Raw genomic sequence first — 26,263 nt, 5'->3', positions numbered from 1 at the left:
AGCTTCAACTAGGTATAGTAAAGCTACTACCAGTTGTATCCACTAGATCTCCTTCCTTGTTCCCAAGGCGCCTCCCGCCAACTATCACCTCTTTTGCATACTCCTGAAAATATCTGGACGATACTCTGTTTTAAGTGAACGAGTGACTTCATTCTCAAACCAATTTTCTCCGGCGCCAGCGACCTTTGCAGTCCCGGTTATATCATCAACATGGAGCACCAAGCAGCTCACGATGAGCTAGTATCCCAGTTCTGTGCTATGTCTGGCACTGATGCCGCAGTAGTATGCTTGTCCCTGAATTTTAGAGGAACTGGACTCCACACTAATGTCTACTTCTTACAGGCTCAAGAATACCTGGCGGCCAGCGAATGGGACCTCGAAGCCGCAGTGACCGAGTTCTTTGCCGAGCAGGACGAAGCTATGCAGGGCGCAAACACAGGCTCAGGGCAGCGCCTAGGAGCGGAAACGGGGCCAGTCGCCGGTCGCACACTCGGTGGGAGTTCATCCCAGTCTCCATCCACTACCCCGCAGCCGTCCTCGTCGCGCAGGACCGGACCGAAGAAGAGATTCGCGACGTTGGGCGATTTTGCCTCCGGGGCTGGTGAATCCTCGGAGGAGGAGGACTCCGTGAACCAGGATTTCTTCGCGGGAGGGGAAAAGTCTGGCCTCGCCGTGCAAAACCCGGACGACATCAAGAAGAAGATTATCGAGAAGGCCAAGAGGTGAAACCTGCCACCGGTAGCATGCCCAGAAGGAGGCTAACACTGTAGTAGAACCCAGCCGCCCTCCTCGGATGAACCAAGCAGACAGTCGCACTTCACGGGCACAGCACGTACCCTCGGTGGCGATGATGCTCCGAGCAGGGTAATCGAAGCCCCGAGCGCGCCCGCTACGCAAGTGCCGCAACGAGTCCAGAGAACGCTTCATTTCTGGGCCGACGGATTCTCCGTCGACGATGGCGAGCTGTACCGCTCCGATGACCCCCGGAACGCAGAGATCTTGGAGGGGATCCGACAGGGTCGTGCTCCTCTCTCGATCATGAACGTACAGTCTGGCCAAGAGGTGGACGTGGAAATCAACCAGCACGAGGAAAAATACGTCAAGCCAAAGCCCAAGTACAAACCCTTTTCTGGCCAGGGGCAGCGACTGGGAAGCCCTACGCCTGGCGTGTCGACCTCTGCCGCGGCCCCAGCCCCAGCTCCAGCTCCAGCAAGTCAGGCCTCAGAGCCACCTAAGCCTACTGTCGATGAATCTCAGCCCACCATCACCCTGCAAATCCGCCTTGGCGATGGCACACGACTCACGTCTCGCTTCAACACTACCCACACGATTGGGGATGTCTACGAATTTGTGTCTGCGTCCAGCCCCGCTAGCCAGTCCCGCCCGTGGGTCTTGATGACTACGTTCCCCAGCAAGGATCTTACGGACAAGGGTGCTGTCCTGGGGGAAATGGCCGACTTCAAGAGGGGCGGCGTTGTGGTGCAGAAGTGGCAATGAGCGTGCAATGAGGCCGTGGACTAGAAGTTATGCAATGAGCCAGGCGTAGATAGTCTCTGGAGGTCTAAAACTAAGAAATGAGATGAGATGATTCATGAACAATGGGGATGATCTAATGATTCCGTGTATTACTGAAGGTCAGATGAAAGCGGAATTTAAAAACTCCCGACCTTCGTAATAAATAAGAGCAAATTGCGAAGCTGAAGCTGAACCCGAGTATCTTTTCCGGCGTTCCTGTCGCCAAGCCCGATTGATAAGCAACCTCCGCGGAATGACGCAGAAAAAAAACGCGCCCGAAATCGGCCATCGCCATCAATTCCATTCATTCCCCCACCCGCTAAACAGACTGTCTGCTCCTCCATTGATTCTCCGTCTATTCAGTAGAAAACAAGAAGATGCCTCTGGACGGAGTTAAGAACGTGGTGCTGGTGAGAGAACTTCCAATCCCTGTGCCTTTGCTGGAATATTTGCCCCTCCTCCTCTTATCGATAACGCGCAGTGGAGGGTCATACTCCAGCATACTCCAGCACACGCACCTGCGAACCTACTACACCCTCACTCCAGAAATCCCGCCCTCAACAACCCCAGCTTCCTGCGAGGATATGCGACTAACATCTCTGATCGGGAACAGGTCCTCTCCGGCAAAGGCGGCGTCGGCAAATCCTCCGTGACGCTGCAGCTGGCCCTGGCGCTCTCCCTGCAGGGCAAATCCGTGGGGATCCTCGACATCGACCTCACGGGGCCCTCGATCCCGCGCTTAGTCGGCCTGGAAGATGCAAAGATCACGCAAGCGCCCGGCGGCTGGCTGCCTGTTCCCGTGCATACCGCTGTAGATGCACCAGCCTCAGCATCGTCATCGCCACCTTCTCCTACCCCTACCACCACAACGACACCCGCTCAAGACCACCACCGAGAACCCACCACATCCACCCCCTCAAAGACCTCCTCCCCCTCCACCCCCCGCGGCCCACTACACTGCATGTCCCTCGGCTTCCTGCTACGCTCCCGCTCCGACGCCGTCATCTGGCGCGGCCCCAAGAAAACCGCCATGATCCGACAATTCCTCTCGGACGTCCTCTGGGGGGAGACCGACTATTTGCTGGTCGACACCCCGCCCGGCACGAGCGACGAGCACATCGCCCTCGCCGAGCAGCTCCTCACGCTGTGCAGCACCGGCCCTACCTCACCCTCCTCCGCCCCTCAATCCCCAGCGACGCAGGCAACGCCCCCCCGCCTCGCCGGCGCCATCCTCGTAACCACCCCGCAGGCCATCGCCACCTCCGACGTGCGCAAGGAAGTCAACTTCTGCGTCAAGACGCAGATCCCCACGCTCGGCGTCATCGAGAATATGTCCGGGTATACGTGTCCGTGCTGTGGGGAGGTGACGAATCTGTTTTCGAGCGGGGGCGGGGAGGTTATGGCGAGGGAGATGGGGGTCAGGTTTCTGGGGAGCGTGCCGGTGGATGTTGGGTTTGGGGCGTTGGTGGAGGGGAGGGGGATTGGGGCGGATGGGGAGGGGAGTGATCAGGAGGAGGATGCGGAGGAGGAACAGGAAAAGGAAAAGGAAAAGGTGGATGATGATCGGCCTTTGGTTGAGAAGTATCAGGAGGGGTGGTCGTATGCTCGGTTTGAGGGGTTTGCGAGGACGTTGATTGCGGAGATTGAGGGGTAGAATTCCTTTGTGGGCTTGGGGTTTGGGTTCTATAAACTTGTGAGGTGAGAAGTATATAGGTGGATGCATTTATCTTGTTCATGTTCATATATGATGTCCTTGTGTGTGTACGGTGGGAACGATACCATGGTTTCTGAGTTTGAGAAGACTGTCGGGGAGATTCGGTCTAGAATTGAAGATTGTCTGCATGTGCATGTGCATGTGCATGTGCATTTGAACTTGTATCCCAAAGGTTGGGACTTGCATATTGGATTGGAGTCATGAAATAGCATACAGTCGTATATCATCAATCATAGACAGAAAAACAGATCATTCAGTCATCATGGCCGTGGGCTGGCCGCTCCAGCATTGCCCGCAGCCTCATTTCTGCTGTCACCGGACTACGTCCATACTCGGCATCGTTCATGATATACCGGAGCCAGCCGAAGAGGCTCCGCATATCGACCATCGAGGACGGTCGGGGTGTCCCCGAAAGGTGGTCTTCGCCAGCTTGCGCGGTTCCTACATTGCTCGTACTGAGCGGCCGACTGCGACGGGATGCCTCGGGAGGATAGTGGCTCTCGGCCTGCGCGTCCAGCAATGTCTCCGACACCAGTGCCGGTGTAATCATCTCGTAGGTCCGGCGTCGGGCGTCGTTCTTCACCTTCCTCCCCAGGAGACCTCGGCCACTGGCGCTCGACTTGGACGCGATCTCCCTGGTGGTCAGAAGCAAGTCAACCCCAGTGTCGCCATGCGCCGACTGCAAGGCTGCCGAGGATCGTGGGGTCGTGGGCTGAACCTGCAGCGATGCGCTGTCCGCGGGTAAGGACATTCTCGAGTGAGACCCCGTCCTCGTTGTCGTCGTCGTCGTCGCCTGTCGGAGTTGGCCCCAGTACCGAAAGGGCGGAGCGGAGTGGAAATCACGCCCGTCGGCAACGCTGTTATCGTCGTCATAGATGACAACGTCGTTGTCGGCCTGTCGCTCGTGGTCGGAGCTTGCTTCATCCACCGTCAACAGGCCGCCGGGCGGAGCGCGGATCTCGCCCAGGGGCGCGATATGGCTCCCGTACTCGTTGGCCAGGCTCAGCTTGCTGCGACCGCAGATCTCGCCGATGGCGTCGAGCGTGTGCCGGATATCGGGCTCGATGGCGCGCAAGATGCCATCGATGCTAAAATCCTCTTCGGAGGGGAGCGCCGGCGCATGAGGGCGGCTGCTCGAGCGCGAAGAGAAGAAGAGGAATGAGCGCCGTGAAGGCATCGTGGCTGCAGTGGATGTCGCATTAGGGCTTTCTCCGGAATATGCTCGCACCAGCACGGGTTGAGACCCTAAGGTGGTGGTGGTGGTGGTGTTGATGGAGGAGGATGGCCGAGAGGTTGCGGGCCGGCCCTTGGCTGATAAGGGCCTGGCATAACCATTCAACTGACGGAGTGCAGTGGCACGATGTGCTCGAGAGGACTCAGCAGTCAGAGACAGGTCATCGTTGCGATAGGGATGATGCGTGGATGGAGAGGGTCGGACAGTCTCGACCACCGCAGACGAGGAGGTATGGGTATGGGTATGGGTATGGGGGTGAATATGCAGAGGGCTGAGCTGCGACCATCGGCGGCGCGGGAAGGAAGACGACGAGGATGACGGGGCAAAAGAAGCACCCGTGTGGGTGAACAGCCTGTCTGAGTGAAGATCCATTGTTCCGGCCAGCCGATGACAAACAAGAATCCCAGCCAGTGTGGATGCAAGGCTAGACTAGAACGTGGACCGAAGGGGAGGAGGGGAGGGGAGGGGAGGGGGAGGAGGGGGACAACAACGAAAAGCGAGGATGACAACACCACCATCACCATCACCCATCACCATCACCACCACCAAAAGCTACACCATCCTCCCCAAGGCGATGATCAACCCCACCTTACGGTCTCAACGCGCAGCTGAGACGGCGGCAGCGGCAGCGGCAACAGCAACAGCAACAGCAACAGCAACAGCAGTGGCAGTAGCGGGGAGGACACAGATCAACGGCACGAGACACGTAGGTGGTTGTTCCAGCGCATCAGTCACTGGGAACACAACCACGCATGAGCTCCGCGTAACCCTGTGGTGTGGCTGTCTGAGACCATGATCGCCATCGCCATGACTCCCGAGCGTCGGATGACACGCTGATCAATGCGACCAGGCTAGCTTCTGCAAGACCAAGAGAAATGAAGATGGTTATGTACTGTATATACCGTATGTAGGCGTAGATGTAGATGCAGATGTAGATGTACTGTACAGTAAGTAGCAAACGCGGAAGTATAAGGTTGCTCTTCAATCGTATACTCCCTCCGCTTAGAACCACCAACTGGTCAGCATGCCACCACCTGTAACTTACCTCTTAACTACTCCGTAACTACCACCACTAAGTAAAGTAACTTCCGTACCTCTCCACTTCCTTCCCCTCTCTTCACTCTTCCACTCCCTCCCCGACTTCCCCAAAACATTGTTGTTTGTCAACCATCTGTGCGCGTCCTTCAGCCTGGCCTATATCCGACCTTACTTCCAGAATGAACAACTTCCGTGTATGCATGCATCCATCCATTTCCACCCACCTCCCCTCACCCGGGCTGACAATTCCATCTCCGCGGTAGTTTGGCGACTCCGACGAGTCGGCCTCCGATCTCGATGACGATACATCCGGCCTGCCATTCCCGGAACCTCTGTCCCGTGCCTCCTTTCTCGCACCGGATTTCGACCCCGCCACCTACCTCTCCTCATTGACCAACCGACACCAGAGCCTGGAAGACTTGCGACAAGAACTACGGGACCTCGACCAATTGCTCAGCCGGGAGCTGCTCGACCTGGTCAACGAGAACTACCAGGATTTTCTGTCGCTGGGGATCGCACTGCAGGGTGGAGAGGAGAAGGTCGAACAGGTGCGCGTCGGGCTCCTGGCCTTCCAGCGCGATGTGCGGGCGATCCGCGATAAGGTGGAGGCCCGACAGGAGGAGGTCGAAGGGCTGCTGAAAGAGAAGAAGCGGTTGAAGGGTGAGGTCAACGTGGGACGCGCGTTGCTGGACTACGTGGATCGCATCGAGGAGCTGGAGAGGAAACTCATGATCGGAGACGCCGCTCGCCAACCTCGCGCCGACTCCTCCGCTACCGAGGTCGAGTCGGACTCGGACTTTCTGGACAGCGCCAGCGATGATAGTGAGGAGGAACTAACAAACGGGGCTTCGGCAACACCGCTCGTTTCGCTGAAAACGCTCGAGCACCATATCCAGAAGTATTTGTACCTGACGAGGCTGGCGGCCCGGATTGGCGAGGAACATCCCTTCATCCAAGGCCAGCGAACTCGGGCCTCGAAGATTCGATCAGCGCTGCTCCTGGATCTGAAAACGGCCCTGGACCAGGCCAGCCATGCGGGTGACAAGCGAGACAAGAGAACGATGGCTATCTTACGCCTCTACAAGATCATGGGTGAGGACGCCACAGCGGTGTCTGCACTGAAGAACATGAAATCCTAGATTCTCTCTCCCGAGAATAGGAGTGAAGCCACTTGTGCATAGCGTCGGCGTTGGGGAAAAGTCTTATGCTTTGGAGATATATGTCAAACAATACCATTATACACCGTGTCCTGCCTAATGAAACATATTCTGTACACTCGGGATATTCAAGAAACTATATTTATGGGCCATGCATGCTGGTGGTGTCTGGGGTTTGGTCGGACTTGAATTCGCCGTTTAAGCTGAAGCCGGGGCCATTCGTGGAGCTCAACACCTGGAGTTGTGGGTTAGCGACAGGTCCTTGACCGGAGGACTTTTTAAAATGGATGGTCGCTGACTTACCACCTCGTAGATCTCTTTAACTATGCGATCGTTCATGGCGGCGGCATCCTTCTTGATCTGCTCCAGAGCGATACGCATGTTGTCGCGCAATTGCTCCGGGGAGAAACCCAACTGGCCGATGGGAAGACGAATGACGGCAGCACGCTCTCTGTAGGTCGTACCACCACGTAGCATCTCGACCCGGGAGGCCACATCTTCAACCACCGTACCCATCTTTGCGCTGGGCATCAGACCGCGGGGACCCAGGAACCTGCCCAGGCCGGCTTTGCTCAAGGCCTCCATACTGTCCGGATGGGCGATACAGCGATCGAAGGGAATGTTGCCACCCTTCACCGCATCGAAAACCTCCTGTTCTCCGACCAGAACAGCACCCGCATCGCGAGCTTCCTTCTCCTGTCTCGAACCGGGGGGACAGATGACGGCGATTCGAGATTCCGTCGAGATCGAATGGGGCAATCGGAGCATGTTGCGGATGACGGGACCGTCTCGCTTGGACTTCAGGCGGATGTGCAGTTCATACTTGGAGACAGTGGGCTGGCGGCCGACTTCGAAGGCGCGGATATATCTGCAGTCCCCAAAGGTTGAGTGATCAGCGACTGACTTGTCTCTGGGTCGAATGACAATTCCGCGAAGCAGTTTGCACATACCTCATCGCATCGCACAGCGCAAATTGCTCCATATCCTTCAGGTTATGCTGCTTGAATTCCTTGTTCGTGACCTTCTTGCCCTTGACCTTGGCCTTGTCCTTGTTGCTCTTGTAGCCCTGACTCTTGACTCTTTTCACGCTTGCCTTGCTAGCCCATCGCGTCTGCTGAAAAGTGGAAACGACCGAAGCCAAGGGGCCAGGTCGCAGGGCAGATCGACAGGAAGAGACCAATCCCCGTGCCGCAGTGGGCAGCAGTGAGTGCAAGGAAGACATGGCGGCAGGCGTGTTTGAGCCCGGATTCTGAATGAACAAAACGCCCAATGCCAAATGGGAAAGCCGATGTTTTTTGGCCGCCGACGGGAACTCGAGCAAGTTCCGAGTCCGGGCGGCCCTGGAAAGGCGGAGAAACAATACCGCCGGCGGAATCCCGATTGAGTCAAGAAAAGTGCCCCTCTCCGCCCACCCCCGCCTTCTACTTCTTCACTTCTTCCCATCATCCCAATTCTTTTCTCACGAAGAAGCGAAGAAGAGAGATGTCGCAGTTTCAGCTGACTCTGGCCACTCGCGCCAACCCGGCCGCTTTGCTACCTGTCCTTCTGGTTGCCACTTCGCTCAACCAGGAGCAGGAGGTCATTGCTATCAACTACGAAGATAGCGCTGTCTTGAGCAGTGGGGACAAGGCCACCGTCGAACTCACCGGTGCTAACGGTTCGCCTGTCTATGGCTCCGATAATGCGATTAAGGAACTGCGTGCTGCTTTTCCTTTCCTGAACGCCAAGGATGAGAAGTTGGTACGTGGGCTGGATACCGTCCAATTGCACATGGTTCTACGTCTACTAACCACTGCAATGTAGGAGACCGAATGGCTCTCTCAGCTCGAGACTTTCACCACCCTCGACTTCAAGACCCTCGAGCCTCAGCTCCAGCGCCTGAACAACCACTTCCTCCTGCGCTCTTTCGTCGCTGGTTACTCGCTCTCGACCGCCGACCTCGCCATCTGGGGTGCTCTCCGGGCCAACAGGGTTGCCATCTCCCCTGTGCGCAAGGGTGCTCTGGTCAGCCTGACCCGTTGGTTCAACTTCATCGACGAGCTCTGCCCCTGGGCCGCCACTGCCCTCGAGTCCATGAACGCCGTCGCCAAGGAGAAGAAGACCGCCAAGGCCAAGGAGGGAGCCAGCTACGACATCAACCTCCTCAACACTGATAAGGGTGTGGTGACTCGCTTCCCCCCTGAGCCCTCTGGATACCTCCACATCGGACACGCCAAGGCGGCTCTACTGAACGACTACTTCGCCCACGAGAAGTATGCTGGAACCCTGCTGGTGCGTTTCGATGACACCAACCCCTCGAACGAGAAGCTGGAATTCCAGGATGCCATCATCGAGGATCTGGCCCTTATGGGAATCAAGCCGGACAGGCTGAGCTACACCAGTGACTACTTTGACGAGCTCTACGAGTACGCTATCCGCATCATCAAGGAGGGACATGCCTATGCCGATGATACCGACAAGGAGACCATGGCCGAACAAAGAATGGTCGGCGAGCCCAGCAAGCGCCGTGACGCATCGGTCGAAGAGAGTCTTGCTCGCTTCGAGGAGATGAAGCAGGGAACCCCCGAGGGACTGCGGTGGTGCATTCGGGCCAAGATCTCGTATGACGCTCCCAACAAGACGCTTCGTGACCCCGTCATCTACCGATGCAACGTCGCGGAGCACCACCGAACTGGCTCCAAGTGGAAGATCTATCCTACCTACGACTTCGCATGCCCGATCGTTGATTCCAAGGAGGGTGTCACCCACGCCCTGAGAACCATTGAGTACCGTGACCGCAATGCCCAGTACCAGTGGTTCCTGGACACCCTCAAGCTTCGCCATGTGCAGGTCTGGGACTTCGCCCGCATGAACTTCGTGCGGACCCTGCTGTCCAAGAGAAAGCTCACCAAGCTGGTCGAGTCCGGCGCTGTCTGGGGCTGGGATGACCCGCGCTTCCCCACTATCCGGGGTATCCGTCGTCGCGGCATGACGATCCCGGCTCTGCGCGAGTTCATCCTGAAGCAGGGCCCCAGCAAGAACATCGTGAACCTGGACTGGACCCTCTTCTGGGCGACCAACAAGAAGTACATCGACCCCGTTGCTCCGCGCCACACCGCGCTGTTCAAGAACCAGCTGGTCAAGGCCAAGCTGAACGGCGCGCCTGCCGCGTACACCGAGGACAAGCCCAAGCACGCCAAGAACCCGGCGATCGGCACCAAGAAGGTGACCTTCAGCGGCTCGATCCTGTTCGACCAGGAGGACGCCAAGACCTTCAAGCAGGACGAGGAGATCACGCTGATGGCGTGGGGCAACGCGATCGTGCGCAAGATCGAGACCGACGCGGCCACGGGCGTCGTCACCGCCCTGGAGCTCGACCTCCACTTGGCGGGTGACTTTAAGAAGACGGAGAAGAAGGTGACCTGGCTCTCGGCCGACCAGGAGCTCGTCCCCGTCGAGCTGGTCGACTTCGACTTTTTGCTCAACAAGGACACCATGACCGAGGAGGACACCCTCGAGGCCGTCCTGAACCCCCACACCGAGTTCCGGGATGAGGCCGTCGCCGACGCCAACGTTGCCGACCTCAAGGAGGGCGACATCATCCAGTTCGAGCGCAAGGGCTACTACCGTCTCGACCGCCCCTACGCCCCCGGCCAGCCCGCCGTGCTGTTCAACATCCCCACCGGTAAGGCGGGCAAATAGATCCGCTTCCGCTTTTCTGGAGGTATAGACGCCTATGAAGATACAACGAATAAACTTTTCGGATTTATATTGCACTAAAAGACTCGATCAAGTTTCAAGTTTCAAGGTTCTTTTGTTTCTTGTTCTTTCTTGTTCTCTCATTCCAGTTCTCCGTACGTAGACGATCACGGGCCAGTCGTAGTCGTAGTCGTATGGTCCAACCGCGTTCTGGCGGGTGCAGCTCGTCCACAAATCAAGGTGTAGGTAAGCCCTTGACCCAGGACCGAGGAACCCGAGAATCGAATCCATCATCAACCCATCCATAATCATGAGTGGGCTCGGCTCAGGGCTGGCAACTCTGGATTAAGTTAGGTTGGTCGATGGCCCCGGGAGAACTTGATGGCAGGCTCCGTAGATCTGATTCGGTGGATAACCCTACATTGAGTACTCCTAGTAGGTAGTAGTGTATTGGTGAACTGTTTGGCTGCAATTCTGCAATTCCTATTTGCTTATCCAATTAAAGCACCGCCACTTTTATAAGAATAGTATACAAATAATCTGTATATACAATTGTGCTTGTCCATTGCTCCCAATCTCATCCCATGTCCTATCAAAATACATTTTTGGCCAAACCAGCCCCAGTCGCCGTAGCTTGTACTACCGGGATATCTCAACTGGTACGATACCAGGAAGGACCATCCCAAACCCCCACTCCCCCGTCTCTTCTCATTCCAACCCCTCCAATAATCACCATGGCGCAGCAAACTTATGTCACGCAGAATGAGAAAAGTTCTGCAGAACCGCCAAGTCTAATCCAAGAGCCTGTGGAAAACCGTAATGAGAATGACAAGGAGATGGGGCAGCCCAGAGTACGGTAAGGTAAGTGATGACACACAATACAATGAGGACGGAGCCTGGCAAGCGTGATTACGACCGCAAGTAAGCAAGCCATCGGGAAATGGGGGACCCCGACGATGAGTAGTACGGAGTGCCCAAGACGAGCATGACCAGGACCAGAACGGGTGAGGGACAAAAGCACCTGCATCATCGGGCGACTCCCGCGGATGTCGAATTTCAGCCCATGATGGTTGGTGACAGACAGACCTTTTCCCGGAGTGGTTTCTCAAAGATCTAGTGGGTTGAATGGTTGGGACGAGGCTTTGCGTCTAAGCCGCAGACAACACATCAAATGGCGCATTCAAGGTATGATGCCCGAGAAGCCCATTTTCGTCATATTCCCCAGTCAATCAGTGAGGCTGATGCTTAGTACTCTTACCGGGATTCTGTTAAACAGAACCCCCCCCCCCCCCCGGCCCTCTGGTCGGGCAAAGGACAAATCCGCAGCAGCACGAGGCGATGGAATATGTTTTATGATTACGCGCCACTGGCCCTAGACATACAGATGAATACGATACAGGATCATAATGTACTTGCCTTGCTCCGGCCATGCCTTCTGTTAGTTGGTCGCTCCTGATTTATACAATCCTTTTTTTCTTTGAACATTTGGGAGGATAGGGTACACAGCACTTTCCTCATGCAGTTATTGCTGGGGTATGGCGATGAGGGCATGTCAGCCTTCAGCAGTCTCTTGCACTTCGGTGTGAGTCACAGCCAGAATGGTGCAGAAGTTGCCAGTAGATTCCAGGTGACACTTTGCATGTGTGCTTGTGGTCAGAAGACCTGAAGACGGAGCATGCCCTCCCTGTTGATTGGTTGCCTCATCTGTCTTATGGCCAGGGTGTCTGCCAGGGAAGAGAAGAGAAGAGCCCAAGCAGGCGAAAGAAAGCCTAACGGGGTCGTCGTCCGTGTGATGGTGGCAGATAGCTTATAATGAGCCATTTCCCTCCTCCTAGAGTCTGAGGATTTTCTTCTTCATTCACCTTCACCTTCACCTTCGCGAAGTCCCCACACCTGTTCCTAACTTACGAAGTATTGTATCCTGTGAGCGAGCGGGCACTAGGACGACAAGATGTCGGATAATGTTGGTCGAGTGCGTCTTCGTTGTCTGAAGTGCCAGGGATATCTTGTGTTCAGGAAGACAGCCAAGTGGCAAAACGGGAATCGGGGCCGTCCATTTTCGAAGTGTTCTAACTGTCGTGATTTCAACTGGCGAGATGGAGAAGGGCTCTGGTCTACCAACCCGCATTGCCGAAAGTGTAAGATCCCTTTGCGTCTGCAACGGTGGAAAGGAGGCTTCCAATTGTGCTGTGATTACAGGAAGCATAAGCACTTTGAGGAGATTGATGAAGAACAGGCGCATGAGCTCATAGATGCGTTCCTACGCCGTGTGAGGACGTCCCTTGATCTTCTGGCGCTCGAAGAGAGGAGCCTTAGGGAGATTGGGGTCCCGCGGAGTGCTCTGGGGTGGCTTCTGAGGCAGCTCAGCTACTTGAAGGAGCAAAAGGAGCAGGCACTTGAGTGGAAGAGGTTCCTGGAAAGGAGATTTTGACCATGAGGAAGACGATCGCTGGAAGCCGCGGGGCAGTGTGAAGCTCGCTCGAGTCCGAGGCAAGGCCAAAGGAGCTCTAAAGTGGCGGCGGATCGTTTTCACTGGGTATTGTCGCAAGCGTTGGGAAGGAGGACTCGCCCTGTGGCATTGATTGCACAGGTGTACCTAGGCAGATTGATTATTCTTGTGATGGGACTTGGTGGTTCAACGTTTTGTTTTTGATCGCGTTCAATACTTCACTTGTTGACATAATTTGTGTTTTTGGTACAGTACATTGATTTCTCTCGTTAGCAGGATGACTTACACCGTCATTGATTATATCAGAGCTAGTAGTTATTGAATTCTTTTTTTATTTTCAAGAAGGCTTTCTATGACCCTTCCTTCCTTTCTCAGGGTAGAAAAACGTATAGTGCCCACTATGAAATCAGATACAAGGGGAATTACTACGAATAATGGAGTGTTTGTGGTCCTGTAGTCCACCTCTTAGACACATATCATGTCTCTCCAGGGTTGAGTTTCAGGATAGCTTATCGCGTCCATTTCGATGAAGTTGCTATTAGGGACCAATCTCGTGGATTTCGTAGACTTTCAGTTCGGCTGCTGAATTGGGGCCAAGCTTCTTAAGAACCTGGAAGAGTGCATTAGGTACCTAGTACGGTTGTGGATGGAAAGGACTCAGGGCTGGGATACTTCAAGTTCTTTCACCTTGACCAGCCACTGCACTACCTCTCTCACAGGCTACTAGCTACTAGCTACTAGCTACTAGCTACTAAAGGGTTATGCAAAGAGAGGCTGGTATGGACTACGAATCGGGGGTGCTGGAAGCTAGACGCAGCCTTGCCTCAGAGCTATTCGACTGCGGTTAAAGGAAAAGAAGAGAGCCAGATTGAATAAGGTATGACGACTCATCGAACATGACCTCTTTTCTGTATAACTCACACAAAGATTATATGTTCTCATCTCAATACACAGTCCCGAAAAATAAGGGCGAGAAAAGAACCCTTATGTTTAGTGTTCAGATACAGAATGACCCCCCTTCCTGGGTAGGTCACAGCCAACCGCATCGACCACCTACCAGCCCGCCAGCTCCCTCCACATCCACTTGGTCTCCTCCTCCTCTTCCTTGGAGCCGACCTCGGTCCCGGCGCCGAACTCCTGCCCCACGACGCAGACCAACCAGACGTCGTTCTTGGTGGCGTCGAGGAAGCGCTCGGTGGCCGAGTTCTTGGGGTAGATGCGGCGCCACTCGTCCCAGATGCGGTAGGCCTCGTCGCCCCAGGCGCGGAAGCTGACCTCCTCGATGATGGTGGGGGTGACGATCTCCTTTCCTCTAAACACGCCCCAGGTGACGGCGTTGACGTTGGCCGGGTTAATGTCGATGGGGTCGGGGTCCTCAGCGTTGGAGCCGGGCAGGGAGGACTCGAAGTCGCCGCGGACGTTGGTGGCGAACCAGGCCAGTTTCTCGTGGCCGTGGCGCTCGAGCAGCGGCTTGAGGATGGTGTGGTAGTCCGCGCTGGGGCAGAAGAACTCGACGAACGGTTTTTGGAACACGAACCCTTCCCCGGGCGGACCCCAGCCGAAGATCGGGTCGTCGCTGCGCACGCCGTTGATGGCCGGTTGCGAGGCCAGGGTCCACCACCCGCGCTTGTCGATCAGCTGCAGGAGTTCCGGCCGGATGATCTCCGTCTCGGCGTTGAGCGTCGTGCCGGACCCCTCCTCGGCCCCGCCTTCGCTCCACGGCACGATGTACAGCTCGCCGGACACGTGGCGCCGGAAGAGCGCGCTGATGTCGTCGCGCGTGACCGGGTACCCCCAGACTTTGTGGGCCACGGCCGGCGGGATGTGCAGGGAGGGCCCGTACCCGTCGATCTCGCCGAAGGCGGGCGAGCGCGCATCACCCCATCGTCCGTTGGGGAAGTCGTCCCACGTCGCTTCTCGTCCGAGGGCGCCGAGCCCCTCCGAGATCTGCAGCGTCGTGCTGCGGTCCGGGGGCATGGCGGGCAGTCCGGCGCTGAGCGCGGTGGCTTCGTGGCTGACAGATTCTCGCGAGGATACATCCGACGGCTGCAACTTGTCGACAATGACGCGGTTGTGGGGCATTGAGCTGACCGAGGAGCGACGGCTGGCGAGCGCGAGCGCCGGGGTCTCGAGGCGGGCGGCCGAGTATGCCGCGGAGTCTTCGATGGGTTCGTCATATTCCGTGTACGGACCGATGAGGTCGCAGCGCTCGAGCAGGAACGACACCGTCTTCTCGAGGTTGAGCGTGTAGAAGTGGAAACCACGCAGGCCTGGGCTGGGGATGCTGCGGATGCCGTCGACCAGGTCGCAGACGATGTCGACACCGGCGCGCTTGACCGCGTCGTCGTCGTGCTTGATCTCTTCCAACTTGGACAGGATGTGCGGGGGGATTTTGACATGGCTGAGCTTCGTCACGCGCGTGAGGATCTTGTAGCTGTGGAGGGGCATCAAGCCGGGGATGATGGGGATGGTCTTGAAGGCGCCGGATTCGTGGTTTCGTAGCATGTTCTCGAACTTGGTGTAGGCGTCAATGTCGTAGGTCAACTGAGTCATGATGAAGTCGGCGCCCGCCTGGGTCTTCTCGACCAGGTATGGCACGTCCCTGGCGGGGTCCTGGCTGTCCTGGAAGTTGTCTGCCGGATGCCCCTCGGGGTAGGCAGCCACACCGATACAGAAGTAGTCGCCGTGATGCTTGCGGATGTAGCGCACTAAGTCCACCGCAAAGGTAAAGTCCTTGTTGCTGTCGTCCTCGCCGTGCATGTTGTATTCCTCGCTGCGGGGCGGGTCGCCACGGAGGGCGAGGATGTTCCTGATGCCCAGGACCTTGGCTTCCTCCAGCGCCTGGTCCACCAGGGCGCGGCTCATGTTCGTGCAAGTCAAGTGTAAGCATGTGGTCAACTGCAGTTGGCGCTGACAGATCTCGGCCAGTTCCAGGGACCTTTGCGCGGTACTTCCTCCAGCGCCCCAGGTGACGGTGACGAACAAGGGACGAAGGGCCTGGGCCATACGCTCCAGACGGGCTTGAAGGTTGGCGAAACCCTAATGGCGAATCCATGAACAATCAGTATATATGGCTTGGGTTGGAGTCATCTTGCGGTGCGGGGAGAGGGAAAGAAAAGCCCCACCATCTTGGTCTTGGGAGGGAAAAACTCCAGCGAAAAGTAATTCGCATCGGGCGGCAAAGCCGCGATCTTATCGGTAATCTTCTCCATGGTGAAGCCCGGCTCTTCTGCGAGATCTAGTAGGAGACGATGGCGAGAGAAGGAGGGAGAAGTGACCGAGGAGAAGAAGACGCAAGAGAAGAAAGGCGGCGGTGGGGAAGAAGATCTGCTTCTGGCGCGGACTCTGAGGGGCCCTCCGGAAGAGGCAAAATGACGAACTGCCGATCTGGTCGGGCGACCCCATTTCATCTTTTGCCCAGTTCTGTACTTGTTCACTAAGTACAAGTACAGTACAGTCACTAATTGTACATGCAATCACTCATCCTGACTGTTTGGTGTGGCACATTCGTCAAAGCATGCGTTCTTTGTTGTAGCCGACTGCCTGCATTAACTATGCATTCACTGACGGCCTCTGGGCTTGGCTGCTGCTTGCTCCACGAGGCAAACAGGCGTGTGAGAAACTGGTGAACCATGGAATCCTTGTCGCAATAGGTGGTAAAGCACGAGAAGGCAGACAATTGGATTACTGATGATAGAACCTAGGATATCGGACAGGGTCCATTGTTCTTAGAGGAATCCAACTATAGAGATTAATCCAATCAATTGTCAATCAAACAACCATCAGTCGTGCAAACAGGGCAAACATCAACCACCACCAGCAGCAGCAGTGTATCGCAACAACGAGGTTACTCAAGACAGATGCAGTCCACCTCAGACATACATACATACATACATACATACATACATACTCACCTTCCTGCAGCCTGTCAACCTGTCAATGTGATCAACCTAATTACCCCCCAGCTTTAAGCCAACCTTACCGATCAAGATTCCCAGACGAAACTCAACGAATCCCACCTCCCCGGTATCCCCTCACCCAACCGTCCGACGGGAATGACATTGCGATAACCCCGAAAACAAAGAGAATGGCCTCTCAACGCTCAATCTCCCGTCTCACCCACTTCTCCTCCATCGCCTCCCACCTCAAGCCCTCCTCCCGCCGGTACACCTCGACCCCGCCTTCCCCTTCTCCGCCCGCCGCCCCGAAAGACCTCCGCGCTCGCCTGCAGCGATTCAACGACCGCCTCCCCTCGTTCCTGCGCACCTACACCACGCCGCTCCTAGGCGCGCCCGCAACGCACGTCACCTCGTTCCTCATCCTGCACGAGCTCACCGCCATCGTACCTTTATTCGGGCTGGCGGCCGCTTTCCACTACGGCAACTGGCTGCCCGACCTGACCGCGAGCGAGTCCTTCCAGCAGGGCACGCAGCGGTTCCAGCGGTGGCTGCGCAAGAAGGGCTGGCTGGATGCGGATACGCAGGTGGATCTGGTCTCCCTTGAGGGTGGCGGAGAATTGACTCTTTCGGAGCGAGTGGCCGGGAACAGCCGCAGTCAGACGGAAGGCGTGCGTCTCGTGCTGGAGTTTGCGACGGCGTACACGGTGACCAAGTTTCTCCTGCCGGTGCGGATTGCGGCGAGTGTTTGGGCTACGCCGTGGTTTGCGAGGGTGGTTCTAGGGCCCTTGGGGAAGGGTGTCCGGGGGCTACTGGGGAGGAAGTAGATAGCAGTGCTGTGATACTGATGCCAGGTTCTACGCGGCGGGAATTATTTTGTATAGATGGGGATTGAATAGAGCTAGATCTGGAAATGACTTGTATTCCTCATCGGGCTTTTGGGTTTTCTAGATTGTTTCATCTAAAGAGCGCCGCCTCCCACATGCTCGAGGGTCGGTAGGCTCCGAAATGGCAAAGCTGAGATGAGAAAATTTAGGCCTTCTCGTAGATCCAGTCGAACTGGCTCTGCTTCCAGCTCTGGAGCTCCTCGGGCTTGAACCAGAGGGCAATCTCCTTCTTGGCGTTCTCGACGGAGTCGGAACCGTGGCAGACGTTGCGGCCGACATCCTGGGCAAATTGTCAGTGGTGGGTTTGGGAATGAATCCAAGGGCAAAGGGCTCTTACGATGGCGTAGTCACCACGGATGGTGCCGGGGGCGGAGGCGAGGGGGTTGGTGGCACCGAGGATGGCTGGTCGACATCGTTAGTATCGCTGTAGTAGAACGATGGGGAGAGGGAAGTCTTACTGCGGCCGGTCTTGACGGCATCACGGCCCTCCCAGACCATGGCGCAGATGGGGCCGCTCAGCATGTCTGTGTGAAAGATTAGCATGTGTTTGTTGTATCGGAACAGCCATCCAAGCTACTCACAGGAGACGAGTCCCTTGAAGAAGGGCTTGTCGCTGAGGTCAGCGTAGTGCTGCTCGAGGTGCTGCTGGGAAGGAGAGCACAGCTTCATGGCAACGAGCTTGAAGCTGCAGGACAATTAGCATGGCTGGGGAGGACAATGATCAGCATTGAGGGACACCTACCCACGGTTCTCGAAGCGAGAGAGGATGGGGCCAATGAGTCCGCGCTGGACACCATCGGGCTTGATGGCAATGAAGCTGTGTCCGGTTGTTAGCTTCGAGGTCAATGCAGATGGGCGTTGGATCGAGGTCAAGCGTTGTCAATGTGGGTAGATAATCGACACATAGTTGACAGAGAGAACGAGACCAATCAACGCATGAGGAAGGGGAAGGATGAGGAGCATCAACTTACGTCTGCTCGTTGGACATTTTGAAGGATGTGGATGATGACGATTCACGGAGATTCGAATGAGAGGAGGAAAAGGGAAAGGAAGCAGAGCCGGCGTGAGTTGGGCGAAAAATATAAGGAGGGACCGCAAACGCGCTGTGTGGGGCTCGACGGAAAGGGACGCAAAAGGAGGGGCACCTGGCAATGCCTTTGAGGGCCTTGTGGCCTGGAGCGGCCAGCTGAATGGCCTGACCGCCTCACCGCCTGAGGTGTCTAACCCCAACCTCCCGATCGAGTTTAGAGGCACACTAACCCCAATCCAGGGAGCTTCCGTCACGGTCATCGCCAATCTGGCCAGGCTGGAACTATTCAAGGTTCATGTTCACATGTCACTCTTATTCAAACGTCCCAGAGCCTGCCACTGCTTGATTTGACCTTCACCTCTGGTAGATGCAGGTCCCCACCCCTAGTGACTGGTGAAGTTTATTGTTTTCAGAGATTGAGTGTCTCTGATTGCATCTTATCTGTTAAGCTCGCAACATGGCCGGCTCCCGGCCATCGTCCACCCGATGGACCCTCTTATTATCGTTGGTGATTGTCCTTGGATGTCTCATCATCCCAGGGTGTAAGTTCTCTCTCAACGCTCTTTATGGTATCGTGCTTAAGCCTAATTGCAACGTATAGTTGCCGTGAAACACGAGAGTTTCAAGACATGCTCACAATCGGGGTTCTGTAAGCGGAACCGAGCGTTCGCCGACGATGTCACCGCGAAGGGCTCAACTTGGTCCTCCCCTTACGAACTCGAACCCTCCTCTATCCAGTTCAAGGATGGACAACTGCACGGAACCGTTCTCAAATCTCTATCCGCGGATGAAAAGGTGCGGTTGCCCCTCGTGGTCTCTTTCCTGGAGTCAGGCGTCGCACGGGTCACCGTCGACGAGGAGAAGCGCTTGAAGGGCGAAATCGAGCTTCGGCACAACAGCCCGGCACGCAAGGAACGATACAATGAGGTGGAAAAATGGGCATTGGTTGGTGGCTTGGACTTGAGCAAGACCGCGACCTTGGAGCCAGAAACCGAAGCTGGAGTTACCCGGGTCTTGTACGGTCCAGACAACAAGTTCGAAGCGATCATTCACCACAACCCCTTCAAGGCGGAGTTCAAGCGGGACGGACAAACTCACGTCCAGCTGAACCACCAGGGATACTTGAACTTGGAGCATTGGCGGCCTAAGGTCGAGGCTCCGGAGGGCAGCGAACAGGAGGCTTCGGAAGACGAGAGCACCTGGTGGGAAGAGAGCTTCGGAGGTAACACGGACTCGAAGCCCAAGGGCCCCGAAAGTGTCGGATTAGATATCACCTTCCCCGGCTACAGCCATGTTTTCGGCATTCCCGAGCACGCCGACTCCATGTCTTTGAAGCAGACTCGGTAAGCGGACCTGCTACCTATATCATGAAGACGCTAACCGAATCTTAGCGGTGGTGATGGCAACCACAATGAACCTTACCGCATGTACAACTCGGATGTGTTTGAGTATGAGCTCAACAGCCCGATGACCCTTTATGGCTCCATTCCGTTCATGCAGGCTCATCGTAAGGACTCTACCGTCGGCGTCTTTTGGCTCAACGCCGCAGAGACCTGGGTGGATATTGTCAAGGCCACGTCGTCTCCAAACCCTCTCTCCCTTGGTGTGGGCACTAAGACAGACACCCAGAGTCATTGGTTCTCGGAGTCTGGTCAGATCGACGTTTTCGTTTTCCTGGGACCGACACCGCAAGACATCAGCAAGACTTATGGTGAACTCACTGGTTTCACTCAGTTGCCTCAACATTTTGCCATCGCGTACCACCAGTGTCGCTGGAATTACATCACCGATGAGGATGTCAAAGAGGTTGATCGCAACTTTGACAAGTACCAGATCCCCTACGACATCATCTGGCTGGACCTCGAGTACACTGATGACCGGAAGTACTTCACCTGGGATCCGCTCACCTTCCCTGATCCTATCAGCATGGAGAAGCAGCTCGATGAGTCTGAGCGTAAGCTCGTGGTCTTGATCGATCCTCATATCAAGAACAAGGATGGATACGCCATCTCGGAAGAACTGAAGAGCAAGAACTTGGCCACTAGGAACAAGGACGGGGAGATCTACGATGGCTGGTGTTGGCCTGGCTCATCGAACTGGATTGATACCTTCAATCCGGCAGCCATCAAGTGGTGGATGAGCTTGTTCAAGTATGACAAGTTCAAGGGTACCCTGTCAAATGTCTTCATCTGGAATGACATGAACGAGCCATCCGTTTTCAACGGACCCGAAACCACCATGCCCAAGGACAACCTGCACCATGACAATTGGGAGCATCGCGATATCCACAACGTGCATGGTGTCACTTTGGTCAATGCCACCTACAATGCCCTGTTGGAGCGCAAGAAGGGCGAAGTCCGCCGGCCCTTCATCTTGACCCGCTCTTACTATGCCGGTGCTCAACGGATGTCAGCCATGTGGACGGGCGACAACCAGGCGACCTGGGATCACCTTGCTGCCTCGCTTCCAATGGTGTTGAACAATGGTATCGCAGGTTTCCCCTTTGCCGGTGCTGATGTCGGTGGCTTCTTCCAGAACCCAAGCAAGGAACTCTTGACCAGATGGTACCAGACCGGTATCTGGTATCCGTTCTTCCGCGCCCACGCTCACATTGACACTCGCAGACGTGAGCCGTATTTGATTGCTGAGCCTTTCCGGTCCATCATTGCGCAGGCCATCCGCCTGAGATACCAGCTCTTGCCTGCCTGGTATACCGCCTTCCATGAGGCTTCGGTGAACGGGATGCCGATTGTGCGGCCCCAATACTATGTTCATCCTACCGACGAAGCAGGCTTTGCCATTGATGATCAGCTTTATCTCGGCAACACGGGTCTTCTTGCCAAGCCGGTGGTGGCCGAGGATGCTACCAGTGTTGACATCTATCTTGCTGACGACGAGAAGTACTATGATTACTTCGACTATACCGTCTACCAAGGAGCAGGCAAGCGGCATACCGTGCCCGCTCCGATGGAGAAGGTACCTTTGCTGATGCAGGGCGGCCATGTCATTCCTCGCAAGGATCGCCCACGCCGCAGCAGCGGACTTATGAGGTGGGATCCCTACACTCTTGTTATTGTGCTAAACAAGGACGGCCACGCCGACGGTACCCTCTACGTTGATGATGGCGAGACGTTTGACTACGAGCGTGGCGCTTACATCCACCGTCGCTTCGCCTTCCGTGATTCTGCTCTGTCGTCCGAAGATCTCGGTGCGAAGGGTCCCAAGACGAACGAATATCTGAAGAAAATGGCTGGGGTTCGCGTGGAGCGGGTCATTGTTGTTGATCCGCCCAAGGACTGGCAGGACAAGAGCAGCGTGACGGTGATTGAGGAGAATGCCAAAGCTGCCACCACCGCCTCGATTGAATATCACGGCCAGCAAGATGGCAAGGCATCGTATGCGGTGGTCAAAAACCCCAATGTTGCCATCGGCAACTCGTGGCGGATTGAGTTTTGAGTTTTGGGGCGATAGACTAGCGGGTCACAATAGTATATTGAACTCCATGACCATTCTGGCAGAAGCAACAATGTCAACAAGCTCAGGTAGAATGTAGTACTCTGGCAGTACGTAGTAATGAAGAGCCAAGTGGCGAATAAGCACTCTGGGCACTGGGCGGCAGATTATATTGTTACCCGTTTGGGACGAGGCTCGATTTTTGGCGCCGATCAGTGGGGCTGAGTCAGCGGGCGCCAGGGGAAAAAGTAAAAGGGAGGAAAGACGCATCCGGTGGTGGCTCGACTCTCGAGGGGTTGGAGATCTGACACGGTCGTTGCAGTCCATCCTTTTACTCTCTTCGTTTCTTCCAGCGTGGCTTAGGGTCTCTGTGTGTTTTGTGCGCGACTCCTCTTTTGGCCGAAAGTTATAGATCATCCCATCTCCGGTCCAAACGCAATCTCCGCTCTCAACACCAGGACTCAACTGTGACACCTTTGTTCTCATACGCTTCGACGGGCTATTGAGCGCACCATGAATCTCTTATCGCAAGCCCTTGAATATGGAGCTCCTCTATTGTGCGCTTCTATGTCCGCTGTTGGCCTGACCAGATCACTGATAATGAATCTCAAACAGTATCATGACCTCGCCGGTCACCTCGTATGCGGACCAGATCCTCAGCATCCACCGCAGCCGAAGCTCGGCTGGCTTCTCCATGGACATCCCATTGATCATGCTCATTGCGTCGATTCTGAAGTAAGAGATGTCGTGGGGCAGTGACGCGACGGGGACTGACACATAATACCTAGGGTCTTCTACTGGTTCGGCGCCAAGTACTCTCTTTCGCTCCTCATCCAGGCCGTCCTCACGATCGGAGTGCAGATTATCTTGCTGAAGGTAGCCCTCGACAACCGGCCGGCCCCTGGCTTGAAGAATGGAGTGGAGCACGTCCCCTTCAGCAGCGTGGACAGCGGGCAGGGGTTCACGAGACCGTATGACTTTTGGCAGTGGCGGAGCGCGAAGCCGTATGTTTCCTTGTCCCCCCCCCCCCCATTGCGATGTGGTTGCTGACCCAGCTGATTGTGTAGCTACTGGATGTTCCTCGCCTATTTCACTGTGGCCCTCGCCGTCGTTCAAGTCTTCCTTCCCCCGCTCGCCTACTCGCAGTCCTATATCGGTCTGCTGGGATACGTCGGCCTCGCGGTCGAGGCGACGCTGCCGTTGCCTCAAGTCATCAAAAACCACCAATCGCGGTCCTGCGTGGGGTTCCGGCTGTCGGTGGTTGCGGCGTGGATCCTGGGTGACATCACGAAGCTGAGCTACTTCTTCTGCAGCGCGGAGGTGATACCCTGGTCGTTCCGGCTGTGCGCGATGTTCCAGTGCATCTGTGATTTGTATTTGGGACTGCAGTTCTGGATGTATAGTGGACCCTCGTTTGGGGCTGCGGGCAGTCCTTCTCGGGGTGCGAGTGAGGGGTGGGAGGTGGAGGAGAAGGATATTCGGATGACTTGATGCCTTTATGGGGGGGTGTATATAGATATGGCAGTTTGCTGTAGGGCTAGATTCTCAACTGGATCTCCAGACTACACAGACTGTTTTGTTGAAATTATAGATTCATTCAACAGCTGTTTTTGTTGTTTTACAGTAGAGTGGAATCGGGACCGCTCTCCGTCCGATCGATCGCCGAGCGGGCGGCAGATGACATGCCGCTGCCGCTCAGTCCGCGGGGTCAACTCCATCCCCCACCATCCATCCTTTCGCTCTCAAGTGTTAGTCCGTTGCCTGTTCTCCGTACTGCACCGCATCGAAAGCTCCCAACCATGGCCTCCAACACAGAAACGATCCGAATTGGCTATGTACCAGGTATGTCTACCATTAGTATTCCAGCAAGACCATCACCACCCCTCATACATCCCAAGCCTTGCTCCTCCTGCACGAGGAAGACCAGAACCACCAACCCACCCCCACCACCCATACTTCCTACCGAAATCCTGACAGAAAAGTAGAGCACTATCTCGGCCCGCTGCACCTGGCGCTGCGCTCCTCCGCCGCCGCCAACCTCCCGTTCGAAGTCCAGCTGGTCCCCTTCCCCTCCGGCACGGGCCACATGATCACCTCGCTCCGCGACCAGGAGATCGACCTCGCGATCGGGCTGACGGAAGGCTGGGTCGCCGGGCTGGTGGGCAAGCAGCAGGCGCCGAAGCCCGCCGCGACGGACGGCTACAAGATCGTGGGCCACTGGGTGGACACGCCGCTGCGGTGGGCGATCGTCACCGGGCGCGAGCGGGAGACGATCCGGGGCGTGGAGGATCTGAAGGGGGGGAGGGTGGGCGTGAGTCGGTTGGGAAGGTGAGCATTCTGCAACAAAAAAACATGATTTCGCCTACCAAGATCACCACGACTGACAAGTGCATGGTGTTTTTGGTGGGGTTACAGCGGCTCACACATCATGTCCTTCGTCCTCTCGCAGACCCACCACTGGTCGGAGAGGGACAGCCTCACCCCGACCATCCTGGGGCCGTTCGGGTCCCTGCGCGACGGGGTCGCCGGCGCCGACGCCGACCCGACGGCCGACTTCTTCATGTGGGAAGAATTCACGACGAAGCCGTATTTCCGGCCCACCCCCGAAAACCCGCACCCGCCGCTGAAGAAGATCGGCGAGATCTACACCCCCTGGCCGTCGTGGATGATTGTCGCGTCGACGGCGACGTTCCCCGTCGGGGAGCTGGGGCGGGATACGCGGTTGGAGAGGCTGTTTGAGGTGTTGGATCGCGGGATTGAGGAGTTTGAGGCGGATCGCGAGAGGGTGATCGCGTTGTTGGGGACCGGGGAGCTCGGGTGTACGTATGGGGAGGAGGATGCGCGCGAGTGGATGAAGGATGTGCGGTTTAGCCAGGGGACGAGGGGGGTCAAGCGCGAGGTGGTGGATGGGGTCGTGGATGTGTTGAAGGTTGCGGGGGTTATCGATGGGGAGGTGGAGAATGAGGCCGCTTTTGAGCGGGTGGTGGGGATTGCGCGGTAGATTGTTGTTGAGAATAGTAGTTTGTTTGTCCCACGGATAAGAGACCTAGTGGCATATCTCGTGAGAGTACTCCGTAGGCAGGCCGAGTCCTCCGTACCACGTAGGGAATGTCAACCCAGCGTTGATGCTGTCTAGTCTATAGTCCAGATCAAGTGCGGTTCCACAACCATAAGGATCGGTGGGTAGCACAGGCAACACCGTCCCTGTAGCTGCAGCCTACAGCCTACAGTCTACAGTACAGCCTCCCTCAACCCCAATATCAAATGACTCTTCATTTTGAGTATCAAAGAACCCTCCCGCTCCGCAGAGACCCTAACCCCAATCCCAGCGATACAGCCAGGCCACCTAGCATACCATATATCCCCCGGCCAACAGCCCAACAGCCCAACAAGCCAACAAGCCAACAGTCCCCCAGCGCATTCCTCCCCGCCCCCTCATGTAGAGGATCCCATCCGCAACCGTCCCCCCGGAATAGAACTTAGGTTGAAAGCACGTCCGTCAGACGCAGGTACACACGCGCAGGATGTTTCAGAGGGCAGGGAGCGTTGTCCGTGCGCGGGATTCGGATTGACCTAGACAGACAGACCCGTGGACGGGGGCGGGGATGGGGGATGGGGGATGGGGGATGGGGATGAAGATGAAGATAAAGCTGTTTGCACGTTTCTGGTTCCATCCCTTTGCTTGTTTGTGTTTGTTGTGTTTGTTTTGTGGTTGTGCTACGCGGGCTGTATACTAAACCTAAACCTCGTGCTTGGTTGTATGCTCCTGCAAAAAGTATGTTTCGATCATCCTACACTTCGTCATCATCATCATCATCATCATCGGGATGGTCTTGTCAAGTGCCGTATCACACGCCCCTGCCCCCATCGACTGATGATACTGAGCCTTTGTGACAGTTGGGGAGGGGTATGAGCATCCCGGAGGAGGGCTCGAAGGCGTGTGATTTGATTAACGCTTGTCTTGTCTTGTCTGGCGTATTGGAACAGTCTGGACTGCGGTTATATGTCGCCGTTTTCTGTTCTCGTGTAACGACCCCGGTCAATGATCAATGATTCTTCTGTCCCTTGCATGGTGGGCGCGTGGCTGCTGCATGACGATGAAATGAGGGGACGGGAACAGGAACAGGAAGTAACTTAGGCAGTCAACCGGCAGACTGCGGAGAGGTGGGTTTTGCGTCATTCGTTGGGATTGTTGGGGGGGGGGGGGGGGGG

At 56.1% G+C, this 26,263-nt stretch overlaps 11 protein-coding genes across 11 annotated transcripts; 7 read left to right on the top strand and 4 right to left on the bottom strand.

Moving 5' to 3' along the window:
* Position 1: 1 nt before the first annotated feature.
* BO95DRAFT_440281 (protein phosphatase regulator SHP1) lies at positions 2–1,602 on the top strand. Its single transcript, XM_025585924.1, has 3 exons — positions 2–282; positions 343–722; positions 774–1,602. Exons 1-3 carry the CDS (start codon positions 211–213, stop codon positions 1,495–1,497), a joined length of 1,176 nt encoding a protein of 391 aa, XP_025445003.1. The 5' UTR covers positions 2–210; the 3' UTR covers positions 1,498–1,602.
* A 290-nt stretch (positions 1,603–1,892) lies between these two features.
* On the top strand, positions 1,893–3,169 carry BO95DRAFT_429402 (Mrp/NBP35 family ATP-binding protein; the record flags this gene model as incomplete). Its single annotated transcript, XM_025584889.1, has 2 exons — positions 1,893–1,925; positions 1,997–3,169. The coding sequence occupies 2 exons, from the start codon at positions 1,893–1,895 to the stop codon at positions 3,167–3,169; spliced, it is 1,206 nt and encodes a 401-aa protein (XP_025445002.1).
* A 157-nt stretch (positions 3,170–3,326) lies between these two features.
* BO95DRAFT_50015 (uncharacterized protein) lies at positions 3,327–5,075 on the bottom strand. Its single transcript, XM_025590967.1, has one exon. It carries the CDS (start codon positions 4,833–4,835, stop codon positions 3,483–3,485), a length of 1,353 nt encoding a protein of 450 aa, XP_025445001.1. The 5' UTR covers positions 4,836–5,075; the 3' UTR covers positions 3,327–3,482.
* Positions 5,076–5,561: 486 nt separating this feature from the next.
* On the top strand, positions 5,562–6,640 carry BO95DRAFT_408093 (COG2 family protein; the record flags this gene model as incomplete). Its single annotated transcript, XM_025584093.1, has 2 exons — positions 5,562–5,695; positions 5,765–6,640. Exons 1-2 carry the CDS (start codon positions 5,681–5,683, stop codon positions 6,638–6,640), a joined length of 891 nt encoding a protein of 296 aa, XP_025445000.1. The 5' UTR covers positions 5,562–5,680.
* Positions 6,641–6,708: 68 nt separating this feature from the next.
* BO95DRAFT_440278 (mitochondrial 54S ribosomal protein uL1m) lies at positions 6,709–7,945 on the bottom strand. Its single transcript, XM_025585923.1, has 3 exons — positions 7,609–7,945; positions 6,962–7,526; positions 6,709–6,893 (listed from the first exon to the last, which is right to left on the bottom strand). Exons 1-3 carry the CDS (start codon positions 7,878–7,880, stop codon positions 6,801–6,803), a joined length of 930 nt encoding a protein of 309 aa, XP_025444999.1. The 5' UTR covers positions 7,881–7,945; the 3' UTR covers positions 6,709–6,800.
* On the top strand, positions 7,946–10,508 carry BO95DRAFT_440277 (glutamate--tRNA ligase GUS1). Its single transcript, XM_025585922.1, has 2 exons — positions 7,946–8,398; positions 8,462–10,508. The coding sequence occupies exons 1-2, from the start codon at positions 8,141–8,143 to the stop codon at positions 10,337–10,339; spliced, it is 2,136 nt and encodes a 711-aa protein (XP_025444998.1). The 5' UTR covers positions 7,946–8,140; the 3' UTR covers positions 10,340–10,508.
* A 3,161-nt stretch (positions 10,509–13,669) lies between these two features.
* Positions 13,670–16,059, bottom strand: BO95DRAFT_383674 (methylenetetrahydrofolate reductase (NAD(P)H) MET12). The gene is made up of 2 exons (XM_025583432.1): positions 15,911–16,059; positions 13,670–15,824 (listed from the first exon to the last, which is right to left on the bottom strand). Exons 1-2 carry the CDS (start codon positions 15,995–15,997, stop codon positions 13,839–13,841), a joined length of 2,073 nt encoding a protein of 690 aa, XP_025444997.1. The 5' UTR covers positions 15,998–16,059; the 3' UTR covers positions 13,670–13,838.
* Positions 16,060–16,938: 879 nt separating this feature from the next.
* BO95DRAFT_383671 (uncharacterized protein) lies at positions 16,939–17,502 on the top strand (the record flags this gene model as incomplete). The annotated part of the gene is made up of 1 exon (XM_025583431.1): positions 16,939–17,502. A coding segment is annotated over one exon (564 nt), but the record flags the coding sequence as incomplete, so codon positions are not given.
* Positions 17,503–17,540: 38 nt separating this feature from the next.
* BO95DRAFT_512277 (nucleoside-diphosphate kinase) lies at positions 17,541–18,556 on the bottom strand (the record flags this gene model as incomplete). Its single annotated transcript, XM_025591508.1, has 6 exons — positions 17,541–17,848; positions 17,906–17,970; positions 18,027–18,092; positions 18,150–18,253; positions 18,311–18,385; positions 18,540–18,556. The coding sequence occupies 6 exons, from the start codon at positions 18,554–18,556 to the stop codon at positions 17,714–17,716; spliced, it is 462 nt and encodes a 153-aa protein (XP_025444995.1). The 3' UTR covers positions 17,541–17,713.
* Positions 18,557–18,909: 353 nt separating this feature from the next.
* BO95DRAFT_512276 (glucan 1,3-alpha-glucosidase ROT2) lies at positions 18,910–22,119 on the top strand. The gene is made up of 3 exons (XM_025591507.1): positions 18,910–19,140; positions 19,200–19,941; positions 19,990–22,119. Exons 1-3 carry the CDS (start codon positions 19,056–19,058, stop codon positions 22,052–22,054), a joined length of 2,892 nt encoding a protein of 963 aa, XP_025444994.1. The 5' UTR covers positions 18,910–19,055; the 3' UTR covers positions 22,055–22,119.
* A 1,731-nt stretch (positions 22,120–23,850) lies between these two features.
* BO95DRAFT_512274 (uncharacterized protein) lies at positions 23,851–25,161 on the top strand (the record flags this gene model as incomplete). The annotated part of the gene is made up of 3 exons (XM_025591506.1): positions 23,851–23,893; positions 23,950–24,379; positions 24,467–25,161. The coding sequence occupies 3 exons, from the start codon at positions 23,851–23,853 to the stop codon at positions 25,050–25,052; spliced, it is 1,059 nt and encodes a 352-aa protein (XP_025444993.1). The 3' UTR covers positions 25,053–25,161.
* Positions 25,162–26,263: the final 1,102 nt, after the last annotated feature.

The sequence above is a fragment of the Aspergillus brunneoviolaceus genome (genome assembly GCF_003184695.1).
Source record: "Aspergillus brunneoviolaceus CBS 621.78 unplaced genomic scaffold BO95scaffold_14, whole genome shotgun sequence".
NCBI lineage: Eukaryota > Fungi > Ascomycota > Eurotiomycetes > Eurotiales > Aspergillaceae > Aspergillus > Aspergillus brunneoviolaceus.
This window is presented reverse-complemented; position numbering and strand designations above follow the sequence as displayed.